General features: G+C 44.3%; 1 protein-coding gene across 2 annotated transcripts in view; it reads right to left on the bottom strand.

The window, feature by feature from the left end:
- Positions 1–5,191: 5,191 nt before the first annotated feature.
- LOC110071311 (uncharacterized) overlaps positions 5,192–14,171 on the bottom strand; it is a 29,080-nt gene continuing 20,100 nt past the window's right edge. For both annotated transcript variants that reach the window (XM_072987749.2, XM_072987751.2), the window contains one exon: positions 5,192–7,943. In XM_072987749.2, coding sequence (XP_072843850.2) covers positions 6,128–7,612 — 1,485 coding nt within the window. In that variant the 5' untranslated portion in view covers positions 7,613–7,943 and the 3' untranslated portion in view covers positions 5,192–6,127. The remainder of the gene's footprint in view (positions 7,944–14,171) is intronic.

Here is a 14,171-nt window from a genome sequence, read left to right as displayed (position 1 = left end):
TACCCTGAGCATGCTCAGTAAGAGATGTTATGTAAATTTGCATACTGTATGGCGATTGGCTGTGTATACTGTATGCTGATTGGCTGTGTAACCCCTGAACTGGAGGACATTTTGTGTTGAATAAAGAAGGGCTACAGGCGTGCAGGCAGTTTTTTCTCCCCTCAAGCCACAATACACCACGGCTGACTGTTAGGCTCTAGGAACCCATTTGCCACTGATTTTTGTGTCCTGTGTGATTCTTTCGCACCTGTGTGGCGGCCGGACCACCACATGGAGGAGTTTCCAGCATTCCTGGCACAGTGTAAACTGTATACTGAGCTGCGTGGCAGAGACTTTCCCACGAACAAAACCAAGGTATGCTTCATAGTCATACTATCTCAAGGGACAGGCAGCTAAATGGGCTACTCCTCTACTCCTTGCTCCTTCACCCCTGTTAACCAATTACCAGGGCTTTTTGGAACATATCTCAGCAGCTTTTGCTAATCCTTTCCAAGCTGCTACTGCCAATAGAAAGATTTGGGCCCTGAAACAGGGTAAGGGTTCGGTCTCCCAGTATTCCATTGAGTTCAGACTCTTGGCTCAAGACTTGCTCTGGAATGAGGCAGCTCTCATGGACCAATATATGGAGGGGCTGGCTGATGGGATCCTGGATGAGCTGGAGCATGTAGATCGACCCAATATGCTGCAAGAACTAATCACGCTGTGCCTTCACATTGATGGCTGCCTGGAAAGCCGACACCTAGCACCGGGTGGTTCCCATCCCTTGCAGCCACCCCCAATGCCCACCAACACTAGACAAGAGGAGCCCATGCAGTTAGGGGCTGCTCAGCCACACCTCACCCCTGAGGAAAAAAACATGACACTGCTCCTAGATTCTCTGCCTGTACTGTGGGGGAGCAGGACACTTTGCATCTGGCTGCTTGGTCAAGTGGCGCACCCCCAGCTCTGCGCTACCACTGTCAGTAAAAGATTTGCCCCAAGTCTGATTGGGGTAAATTCAGCTGGGTCCCCTGAACCCTATGTTAATATCCAGGGTCCTTTCCTTGTGCCAGTGAAACTTTGCTTACCGGATGGGCGTTGGCTGTTTGCTTATGTCAGGGTCGATTCTGGGGCCGACCGTTGTTTCATTGACACAGCCTTTGTGAAACAACACCGGATCCCCGTACAGGATAAAGAGACCCTGACCTTAGTTGAGTCCATAGATGGGTGTCTCCTCCTCTCTGGCCCAGTGACCCAGGAAACCCTCCTCCAGGTCCAACACCATCAGGAGCAACTACAAATCAACATTGCATACATGCCGTGTTTCCTGCTCATTCTGGGACTTTCCTGGCTCCGAACACATAACCCCCTAATGGATTAGATACAAGGGGAGTTGCATTTCAGGGACTCGTGTCTGGATCCGGGTCCACCGGCTACCTTGGTTGCAGCAGGGTCAACAGATAGTCCCATGATACCCTTGGAATACAAGGACTTTGCTTTCAGGAGAAGGGGGTGACCAGCTACCCAGGCACCAACCTTACAACTGTGCTATAAATTTGGTGCCTGGGGCATCCCTTCCTGTGGCGCGGATCTACCCTATGTCTGAACCAGAACTCGTGGCCTTGCGGGCCTTTCTTGTTAAGAGGAAGGGTGGAGAGCTTTGCCCCTGCAATGACTACCGGGTTTTGAATAAAATAACCATTTGAGACCATTACCCCCTGCTGTTGATCGGCAAACTCCTGGATTGCCTTAAGGGGGCACGTATTTATATCAAGTTGGACCTCCGTGGCACCTATAATTTGGTGTGCATCCATGCTGGCAATGAGTGGAAGATGGCTTTCAGAACTCGTTATGGCCAGCATAAATACTTGGTCATACCTTGTGGTCTAACCAATGCTCCAGCTGTGTTCCAATAGTTCATGAACATCATCTTCTGGGACCTGCTTGATCGCTTTGTGATCATCTATCTGGATGACATTTTGATTTACTCCCAGGACTCTGCTCAGCACATGGAACACATTTGTCAGGTCTTACAATGATTATGGGACCACCGACTCTATGCCAAGCTGGAGAAGTGTGACTTCAACTTGCAGGAAGTCGAGTTCCTAGGTCACATTAGGATCCAGATAGACCAAAAGAAAATAGTCAGTTCTGACCTGGCAGAAGGCCTGGAATCGTAAGGATGTGCAGCGGTTTCTCGGCTTCGTGAACTATTACCGCCAGTTCATACCAGTGTACGCGAACATAACCACGCCACTGACCCGTGTGTGGAGCCCCAGAGCAGAGATAGGAGGTGTTTTTATGAGTGCCGTCGCGCCCTGTGGTTAATAGGAAGACTCAGAGAACCCCCCACCCTTTCCTCCTAAGAAAGAACACCGTAGTACAGATACACAAGAGTTGGAGGAGATCAACAGAAGTAAAGGGTGGAAACATCAAGGGGTAGATACTTGGGATCTGTCGGTGGTAAAGAAAGGGTTAAATGTAGCCACCCAGACGGATGGGGAAAGGGCGGAAAAGGAACAACGGCTGGTGGTGGAGGCGGGAGTAGGGGATATAAAAGGGGCCCGGGATGAAATCCCGGGTGTTTGGGAAATGATTTGGGTTCAGGATCCCTGGACTGGCAAATGGGAGCAGGTTCGAGTGCCGCATGAGGAGGCTGAGAAGCGGAGAAGACAAGACGTACCTCAGAGACTATCTTACTGGGGTGATACCAAGACTAAAGAGTGGCGGAGAAAGATAAGGGAGGAAAAGGAAAGGATTGCCCAGGAGCAGAAGACCAAACAGGTATGGCATTTGGAGGAGGTGAGGAAGATGGGCTGCTTCCTGGACTGTGGCTTGAACCCCAAGAACAAATATCCCTGTTATGGGGGTGGATCGGAGATGAGGAGACCCTCCCCCTTCTGACGAAGAAGAAGGTGAATCCCACAAACCTGAAAAGGTGTTGGCTGGACATTAATCCTTTTGGTAACAGTTCATGGACACCCTTGTGAGCTACGTTCCAGGCGCAAGAGAAATTAGAAGTTCAACATGTTGATGTTTCTATACCTATTCCAAAGTTAATAAATCAAGAATATTTGTTTGATGTTAAACAGTCTCATGGTTTATTTGGGGGAAAGGAGAGCCTTAAGCCCGAACCTTCACACCGTGTCATCTAAATCTTAGGAAACTGTTTAGGTTCTAAATTAGTGTCTGGCATCAGTAATGGACTGAAGGGTGGGAGCCTGGTCTCTCAGTTGTTGGAAGGATGCAGCTGTGCCACAGAGGCCAAAAGGCATGCAATCGAATTGATAGAGCTCCTTGGTGGTCTAGAAGACTATTTTATCCCTGTCTTCATTCTGCATCAAGTAATCCCTGATGAGGTCCAAGGAGGTGAGGAAGTGTGCTTCCCCTAAACTCTCTAATGTTGGAGGTTGATGTGAAATTGAACACTGCCATCCAGTTTGGACACTAAGACAGGTTGGGACCTCCATGGGCAATGGGATGGCTCTATGACTCTGAGATGGATGACTTTTTTCACTTCCCCATCAATTTCTATTCTATTATTGTATTCTGTTTATTACAATATGATTTATGTAATTGTTTGTGTTTTTTATATTATTTCACTGTTTTTACAATATTGGAAGCTGCCTAGAGTGGTCTTTTAGACCAGATGGGCAGGGTATAAATCAAATAAATAAATAAATAAATAAATAAATAAAATTTCCTGCCATAGATGTATTGACCCGTTTCTCCCTGGAGCCCTCATTACTACACCTAGGTTGATGTTGATGGCAGGATTCTCCAATAAGTCAATGAAAATACATCCCAGAATTCTACCTTTTGTTGAAGCTCTTTGTCAAGGGGACAAATCCTCCCTCAGGGCTACTTGCTTCTGGGATTCCTGCTCTACCAGGAAAGCCGCAGGTCCTGGCAAGGCATCTCCTACATTCCCAAATGTAGGGAATGGCCCTTCCACTCTTCCTCCAGATTTACATGAAAGAGTTACAGTGGGTTGTGATGACTGGGGATATAAATCATGTACTCAACGGGCCCAACACACTGGACTACTTCAAATGGGCTCTGTCACTGGCCAAGGAACTTTGCTGAGGTGGAGTGGAAGAGACGGATTACCTTTGGTTTCAGTTGGTTTCAATTTGGTGTTGTAACCATGCTTCTGGGCCAGTTGGAACCTACTGGTAACTGTTCTCACATTCCATGCAGCTTATGTTTTTTCACTTAGGTGTCTATCAAATCAAGTATGGAACTGGTGCTCAGATGAGACCAGGGAATATGGTGTTGGCTTTGTGGTTAGAAATACTCCAGAGTCTATTCAGAATCACAGTGTGAATAATGAGCTAACAGATCCATCCCTGAGATGGTTGTTGTTGTTTAGTTGTTAAGTCGTGTCCGACTCTTTGTGACCCCATGGACCAGAGCATGCAGGCCCTCCTCTCTTCCACTGCCTCCTGGAATGGCAAGGTATTCTCCCTCAAACTGCTGCGGGAGAAATGTAGGGGGAAATGACAACCATTCTTTTTTGCCTTCATAGATGATCTAACAAAGGTCTTTGACTTGGTTATCAGACAGTGTTTTTAAAATACTTCCCAAGATTGGATGTCCACCTCGACTCCTTAACATAATCAGGTTGTTTCATTGAAGGGCACTGTGGTTTTTGATGGCTCAAAATCAGATGCCTTTGACATCAGAAGTCAGGGCTGTGTCCTCACGCCGACTCTGTTTGGCCACATTCCTCTATTTCATTAATTATAAATTAAGTTGTCTTTCCTGACCACATTCACCAACAATTCTATAACCAAATAAAACCGGTTATCCTCATGTTGTATTCCAACCTCGGGAAATCTGTTCCCGGCACTAATACTCTCACAAAATTTTCCATATATAATCGCAGTGCAATGTGCTTTGTTATTCCTGCTTTCATTTTACTTTCAGAGCTGATCCTGGTAAGTGGAAAAGCAGATCACGGAAGTAGGTGGCAGCCTGTGCGGGATGGGGAGTGAGATCTTCTGGAACCACACTGGAGAGATCTCCACAAGAACAAAATGTTGGAGATTTCTCGAAATGAGGTCTCTCCAGGTAAGGGTCCCTTTCCCACCTGGGCACAAATTGTGACTGTTATTTCTAACATGCCAATGTTTATAGAAGTGGCCAAACTTTCAAAGCTTCAAAGAAGGTCACAACAAATAATCCAAGAAGCACCAGTCAACCTCAGAGCTGTTTTGCAATACAGGCTATTTATTGGAGACAATGATCATGGAATGGCACCATTCCCCTCAAGGCCAATCTGGCCACTGTTACCTTCCCGAACGATGACCTTTTCTGCTCTGGTCACCCCTGGTGTCCCTCACAGGCATCCTTTTATTTCCTCATTACTGACTCCAAGACCGGCCTTTCCAATCTAAATCACTACAGATTTTAAGCAGTTCATTTTATGATCTGGTGTCGATTTCTGGTTGTCCCTTTTTTCAACTTTGTGGTTACTTTCTGTGGTTAATTTCCTGACTGCTGAAATAGTTTCTATTTTTACTCAGAAGAGAAAATGTTACATTCCAGGATACAGTAGAAGTCCCATCTGCCTGTTACAAGTCCATTTCTTGATTAATATGGCTAATTAATATAATAGTCCCGCCTCTTCACTTTTCATAGCAAAACCAATATACTTTGTCCAGAAAGTGAATAAGGATCTTGAAGTGAAGGCTTTATTGAAATGGCAGGCATCCAAACCCCGGTCTAATTCTTAATAAGTCTATCCTATCATTCTTAAAGCATAAAACAGAGTAAAATTCTCATCCTGTAGTTAAGAAAAGTACACTATTTAATTTCTAAAAAAGCGTTTCCCAACATTAAAAAAAGCCACCACAAACTGATGGGTTACAGATTGTATTCTAATTAGCTTATAAATGCTCAAATACTAACACACTATGAAAAGCTGCATTGTATAACTTGTTGAAGGCTTACTTTCATTCAAAATAATTAAATTCCAATCCGAATGTCATTTACAATAAAATCCTCACCAGAAAAAGGCAGCTCTCTAACAAAAATATTTTGCCCATCAAGATGAACACATGAAAGAAGAAAAATCACAACATTTTTCTTCTCGCAAACAACTTCAAACAGTTGTTTCTCTCACACTTCATAATTCCATGCACTTCTACAGTTTTCCCTCTGTGTGAGTTCTTTGATGTAAACGCAAGGATTTGCAGCGACTGAAGCTCTTTCCACATTCCATGCATTTATAAGGTTTCTCCCCAGTGTGAGTTCTTTGATGTGATTTAATGGTACTTTTATCACTGAAGCTCTTTCCACATTCCATGCATTTATATGGTTTCTCCCCAGTATGAGTTCTTTGATGTGAACTCAGGGTACCACTATGACTGAAGGTCTTTCCACATTCCATGCATTTATATGGTTTTTCCCCAGTGTGAATTCTTTGATGTGAACTCAAGTTACCGCTCTGACTGAAGCTCTTTCCACATTCCATGCATTCATATGGTTTCTCCCCTGTGTGAGTTCTTTGATGGGAACTCAGTTCATCACTCCGACTGAAGCTCTTTCCACATTCCATGCATTTATACGGTTTCTCCCCTGTGTGAATTCTTAGATGTGAACTGAAGTGACAGCTTTTACTGAAGCACTTCCCACATTCCATGCATTTATATGGTTTCTCCCCAGTGTGAGTTCTTTGATGGAATCTAAGTTGACTGTTCTGACTGAAGCACTTCCCACATTCCATACATTTATATGGTTTCTCCCCAGTGTGAGTTCTTTGATGTGAACTCAGGTGAACTCTCTGACTAAAGCTCTTCCCACATTCCACGCATTTATATGGTTTCTCCCCAGTGTGAGTTCTTTGATGTGAACTGAAGTAACTGTTTTTTCTGAAGCACTTCCCACATTCCATGCATTTATACGGTTTCTCCCCTGTGTGAATTCTTAGATGTGAATTGAAGTGACTGCTTTTACTGAAGCACCTCCCACATTCCATGCATTTATATGGTTTCTCCCCAGTGTGAGTTCTTTGATGTGAACTCAGGGATATTCTGTGACTGAAGTTCTTTCCACATTCCATGCATTTATATGGTTTCTCCCCAGTGTGAGTTCTTTGATGTGAACGCAGGTGAACTTGCCGACTGAAGTTCTTCCCACATTCCATGCATTTATATGGTTTCTCCCCAGTGTGAGTTCTTTGATGTGAACTCAGGTGAACTCTCTGACGAAAGCTCTTCCCACATTCTATGCATTTATATGGTTTTTCCCCAGTATGAGTTCTTTTATGTAAATTAAGGTTACTGCGATGACTGAAGGTCTTCTCACATTCGAAGCATTTATATGGTTTCTCCCCAGTGTGAATTCTTTGATGTGATCTAAGCGTACCGCTTTCACTGAAGCTCTTTCCACATTCCATGCATTTATAAGGTTTCTCACCAGTGTGAGTTCTTTGATGTGACCTAAGGTCACCACTCTGACTGAAGCTCTTCCCGCATTCCATGCATTTATATGGTTTCTTCCCTGTTTGCATTCTTTGACGGCAACTGAGTGTACTGCTCTTACTGAAGCTCTTTCCACGCTGTAGGCATTTGTATTGTCTCTCACCTCTCAGGGATTTGTCAGTTGAACTAATGTCACTCTGCATCATGATGCTCTTTCCGTTTTCTATGCATTGACTTCGTTTCTCCTCTAGGTGAACTATGTCAAGACCACTGTCATCTGAGGCACCCTTGCATGTTAACCTGCTCAGGGAAACTTTTGTCCTTTCTTTTCCTTGTTGATTTTTTCATGTGATCAGAAGTGCATCAAATTCAACAGCAGTCGAAGCTGGAGTTTTCTTTATCTCTTTTTTTCCTGGCTTCCCTTCTTCCCTTTCCTTTTAATGTGTAAAGAGTTTTTTGTTGTTGTTCCACACTTGGGTTTTCTTTTTAATGAAGGACTGACTGGTTCTATAGAATTGCAGTTGTCCTCTTCATCACCTGATGGAGGGGGAAAAGAGATGAAAGAGGAGTGTAACATAAAAGAAATACCTTACTTGTATTCACAAAGGCTTTCACGGCCGGGATATAATGGTTGTTGTGGGTTTTTCGGGCTCTTTGGCCATGTTTTGAAGGTTGTTTTTCCTAATGTTTCACCAGTCTCTGTGGCTGGCATCTTCAGAGGACAGCACTCTGTGCTCTGCTCTGGTGTAATTTGTTTGGGACTCCCAATCAACCAAACAAACTACACCAGAGTACTCCCAAACAAAGTACACCAGAGCACAGAGTGCTGTCCTTTGAAGTGCCGGAAAATCCCACAACAACCAAATACCTTTCTTGTTTGGAGGATTTCAAATCCCCAGGACCAGATGAAATGCATCCAAGGAAACTGAGCAAACTGGATGAAGAAACTGCAGAACCACTGTCTAATATTCACTTGTCATCATGGGAGGTGGGTGAAGAGCCAGGCAGGTTGAGGAGAGTTGACACTCTTCAAACCTTCAAAAAGGGGAACCAGGGAACTGCAGACCAGTCAGCCTGACATCCATCTCAGGGAAAATTCTTGAGCTGATTACAAAGCAGACACTCTGCATGCAACTTAAAAGCAATGCAATAAGAACTGAAAGCCAAAATAGAAAGACTGAAGGAACTGGGCACATTTGAGAAAAGGAGCCTGAGGTGAGACACATGATTCCCCCCTTTTCCCAACATGGCAAACAGTTTATACTGTGTATTGGTCTGGTCTCTGTGGTTTATTTGTTTTCTTTTGTTAAATTCTGTCTAATAATTTTTTTCCTCACTTGATCCTATTTGGTTGTACTGCATGGGTACACGTACCAAAACAGCTAAGGAGAAAAGGCAGAGCTAAAACAAAGAAAATGATGTTCCTAGGTTATGAGCCTGGATCAAAAGAATATAGGTTTGTGGATGGAAATAAAAATATTGTGATATCCAGGTCTGCAAGCTTCAATGAAGGTGAGAATTGGGATAAAGTGCATGCTAATTCACAGATATTTATCCCATTAAATGACACAAGAAGGAGTCAGATTAGGCAGTCAGAAACACATGAAGAAGACACGAAGTCCACTGATGAAGAAGATGAAGAAGAACATGAAGAACAAGAAGAAAAACATATTAGTGAGTCAGAAATAGAGCCAGAAACACAGGGTCCGAGGAGGTCTGAAAGGGCAAACAAGGGTGTACCACCCAAGCGGTTTGGAGTGGGTGGAGTAAGAGTTTGTCACGTATACTTAGATCCTAGAAATTATAAACAGGTAATGGAACTTCCTGATTTTGAAAGGAGGAAATGGCAAGATGCCATGGATGAGGAAATGAAATCCATGAAAGAGCACAAGGTGTTTACAGAAACAAAGCTACCTGCAGAACATAAGGTTATTGGTAGCAAATGGGTGTTTAAAAGGAAATTACAGAATGATGTAAATTATAGATACAAGGCAAGGTTAGAAGCACAAGGCTTTACGCAAAGGAAATACGTACATTATGATGAAATTTTTCCCCCACTGTGAGATCTGAAACTGTAAGAATGGCGTTAGCCTTAGCAGCTAGAAAGGACTACATAATCCATCATTACAATATTACCAATGCATATTTGAATGCAGACCTGAAAGAGGAACTATACATGGCAAAGGCACCAGGATATGAAGGTACAAAGCCAGAACTAGTGTATAAATTAAACAAAGCCATTTATGGTTTAAGACAATCGGCTAAGAATTGGAATGATTGTTTGCACCAAGTACAGTGGTGCCTCGCTTAACGAGAGCACAGTATAACGACAAATTCGCATAGCGACCCCAAAAAACGGATCACTAATGCGAAGGCATACCGACGGTCCCTATAGCCGAATATCGCATTGCGAAGATCGGTAAGCGTTTCGCTTACCGATCTTCGCATTGCGACGCTGGGGGATCAGCTGTTCGGGGTTCCAAAATGGCTGTCGGACGACCCAAAATGGCCACGTGCAGTTTTTTGCCCGCTGCCGTCGCTTACCGAGGACGCGAAAATGGCTGCTGCTATGGAGGAACATCGCTGAACGGTGAGTTTTGTGCCCATTTGGAATGGGTTTCCCCATTCCGTTTAGCGATGTTTCCCCATAGCGATGGTTAATCCGGAACGGATTAACCTCGCTATGCGGGGCACCACTGTATTGGTAAAACTGGGATATAATAACAGTCTGGCAGATCCTTGTCTATATATCAAGAAAAATGGGAATGACTTGAACATACTGTTAGCATATGTAGATGATATTTGTTTCATGGCAAAGAGTCAAAACCAAATAGAACTGTTTGAGAAACAGTTAAAAAGGAATTTAAATTAAAAAGTCTGGGACCAATACAAAATTACCTAGGTGTACAAATACAGAAAACAAAACAAGGGCTTGAATTGAGTCAAGAGTTAAAAATCAAACAAATGTTGGAAAAGTACTGCATGGGAGAATGTAAAAGTGTAAGTACTCCCATGACAATAGACTTTCAGAAGGAAGATGAAAACAGTAAAGATTTCGAAAATCAAGAGTTATACCATTCAGCTATTGGAAGCTTAATGTATTTAACAAACTGGACACGTCCAGACATAACAGCCTCAGTAAATATTCTAAGCATGTATGTGGCAAAACCTAGTGAAAAAGAATCTTTAGATATTTAAAAGGAACGTATAACTACCATTTGATAATGAAGCCATCAAAAGATTTAAAACTGACTGCCTATGTAGATAGTGATTGGGCCAACGATGAATCAGACAGAAAATCCATGACTGGATTTGTAATAAAATTTGGAAACAATATAGTTGGATGGAAATCCAGGAAACAGAATTCTGTAGCAACTTCAACTTCGGAAGCAGAATTTGCTGCTTTGTCACAATTGTGTTCTGAGTTGACATGGTACAAACAGTTAGCAAAATATTTAAAAATTGAAACAAATGGTGGAATAAAAATGATGGAGGACAAAACTACGTGTATACACATGGCTGAAACAGAAAGAGTGAAAAACAGAAGTAAACATGTTGATATTAAATATCATAATGTAAGGGAGGCAATAAAAGAAAAATTGATTGAATTAGAGTATTGCCAGACTGAAGACAACATAGCTGACATATTGACTAAGCCTTTGAGTACACAGAAACACGAAAATTGTATACAAGAGTTGGGAATGTGTCTTATTCACGTATAAGAAATTAGGAGGGGTGTCAGAATATAAAAATGTTATAGGCCTGAAACTGGATAAATGTATTATTGAGCTGCCATTGTGCACAGATGTGTGTATGCTGAGTCACTCTGACTACTGAGAAGATGATGCAATGTCTGAAAATGAGAAGACACCAGGTACAGAAGATGAAGTCATGTGTCTTCTGACTGGACTAGAGAAGCCATGTATATGTATATAAGTGAACAGTGTCTGTGTATCATTCTCTTCTCTCTCCACCATTTGCTGCAATCCACTATGTCCGTTTGTGTAAAGAGTTCCTGCCATGCTCATTTGATGCCTGCCTGTACATACTTGTAAATATTGTAAATACAGCCATCTTGCAAATGAAGAAGAACTTGTAAGTGTCTTCAATAAGTCTGCACATTTTTTCTGTCGCTAAATCCTTGACACCTTCTGCTGTTGCAGGACTAGGCCCCGCTGCTCCTGGCTGTCTCACCCCCTCTCAATATGAGCCACAGGGTTGGAAGGGGAGAGAAAGGGGCTTTAGAAAGGTTATATTTTTTACTTATTTTAAATTGTGATTAATTGCCATCAATTAAGAAGAGACCCATAATGGATCTAATGGAACAGGAAGGGGGGAGGACATTGGAGGGGGCAGCCATTGAGGTGGTGCTGGGTAGGGGAAGGAATGGCAGTGGGGGTAGAACATGCCCACGTAGGAGAAGATAGGTTAGATATCTTACATCTATCCCCTCTTCTAGTCCCACCCCCAACCAGATGGTTTCTGGCGACCATATCAGCAAACCCTCGAGCCACACAGTGCTGTTGATGAATGCCAGGTCAGTACAAAACAAGACTGCCCTCATTCATGATGTGATTCTTAATTAATTAATTAATTAATTAATTAATACCCCGCCTATCTGGTCGGTGAGGACCACTCTAGGTGGCTAATTCTGGATGAGGGTGCTGACCTGGCGTGCATTACTGAGACCTGGGTGGAAGAGGAGGGTGGTGTCCCCCTCTCCCAGCTGTGTCCGCCTGGGTACTCGGTCCACCACCAAGGTCACTCGGAGGGTGGGGAGGGGGAGTTGCTATAGTCTATAGGAGTTCTATCTCCTTGACCAGGCTTCCTATCTCTTTGAGGGGAGGTCTTGAGGGCCTGTATTGTGTGTTGGGCTCGCGAGACAGGTTAGGGATTCTGTTGGTGTACCGCCCACCCTGCTGCATACCAACAGTCTCCCTACCTGAGCTGACGGAGGTAGTCTCGGACCTGGTGTTGAGGACTCCCAGGCTGTTGGTGCTGGGGGACCTCAACATCCATGCCGAGGCTCCCTTGACTGGGGTGGCTCAAGACTTCATGGCCACCATGACAACCATGGGCTGTCTCAATGTGTCATCGGCCCAACACATGAGAAGGGCCATACCTCGGACCTGGTTTTCTCAATGGGACTGGAAGATGGTGGTTTGGATGTGGAGGGGTTGGTTGTGACCCCATTGTCATGGTCAGACCACTTCCCGGTCAAGTTTAGTCTATTAGTTTCTTCTCCCCTCTGCAAGGGTGGGGGATCCATTAAGATGATCCGCCCTCAGAGACTAATGGATCCAGATGGATTCCTGAATGCTCTGGGGGATTATCCGTCTGATATGGTCAGCGCTCCTGTCGAAGCTCAGGTCACCCTATGGAATAGGGAGATGACCCGAGCTGTTGACACGATTGTGCCTAAGCGCCCTCTCCCTGCTCGCTGAGCCCAGACAGCTCCTTGGTATACTTCTGAACTGCGGGCAATGAAGTGAGAGGGGAGACGGCTGGAGCGCAGGTGGAGGAAATCCCGCTGTGAGTCCAATCGAACATGACTTAGAGCCCATTATCGGGCCTATTTCGTGGCAATATGGCTGGCGAAATGGCAATATTTCTCCAGCCACATCGCTTCCTCAGAATGTCATCCAGCAGAGCTGTTTTGGGTGGTCCGGGATCTTCTTCAACTGGGAAATCCGGTGGAGGTCCCAGACTGCTCATCAGCTCGCCATCCATTTTGAGGGGGAAATCACTCAGATTCGCAGTGGGTTGGACTCCACAGTTACTGCAGAATCAGAGGATGTGTCCAGTGTGCCGTGCTTAGGTCAAGTATTAATGGATAAGTTTCAACTGTTGAGACCTGAGGATGTGGACAGGGTGCTTGGATCTGTCCATTCTACCACCACTCCGCTCGACCCTTGCCCATCCTGGCTAATTGGAAGATCAGCCAGGGGGGTTTGCACCTGGGTCCAGGAGGCCGTGAATGCTCTTTGAGAGAGGGAGTGGTCCCTATTGCTTTGAAATAGGTGGTAATTCGACCACTCCTTAAAAAGCCTAACCTGGACCCAAGGCTGGTAGCTAACTACCAACCAGTAGTGAACCTCCCTTATTTGGGCAAAGTGTTGGAGCGGGTGGTGGCTGGGCAACTCCAGGCGCTGCTGGATGAAACGGATTTTCTGGATCCATTTCAATTGGGTTTCAGGCCGGATTTTGGTCCTAATATTAGGAAAGTGTGAAAGAAAGAGGAGAAGGAGACGACAGAAGATGTGATGGTCAGACAGTGTTATCGAAGCAACGAACATGAATTTGACCCAAAGCCAGGAGGCAGTGGAAGACAAGAGGGCCTGGCGTACTGTGGTCCATGGGGTCACAAAGAGTCGGACATGACTAAACAAGGCCATGCAAAAAGCTGAAGAAAGCAGAATGAGAAAGGGAGGCAACAAGATAAGGATGTGTGACATTGAAAGGCCCAGAGAACAGCATATCTACAAACGTATTATCTGTACAGTTAGTTAATGATCTGTTTTGATTTTTCCTGAGGGAAAAATAGAAGCTGGAAAATGATTGATTCACAAAGAGGACCTTTTGTCAACATGTTTACTCTCGACTATAAAAGCTAGGGATATTTCCATGGCTGATGTGCTCCAGAACAGCACTGCAACTGGGCATCCACACTTTCATGTCTACGGCTGATCACCGAGAGACAGCGAAGCAATCACCTTTCCGTCAACTGAGGGAATTCAGGGTTGGTGTGTAAGATAGGATGAATGT

The sequence above is a fragment of the Pogona vitticeps genome, chromosome 2 (assembly GCF_051106095.1).
Source record: "Pogona vitticeps strain Pit_001003342236 chromosome 2, PviZW2.1, whole genome shotgun sequence".
Classification (NCBI taxonomy): Eukaryota; Metazoa; Chordata; class Lepidosauria; order Squamata; family Agamidae; genus Pogona; species Pogona vitticeps.
The sequence above is the reverse complement of the archived record's forward strand: the minus strand, read 5'-3'. Positions and strand labels throughout refer to the sequence as shown.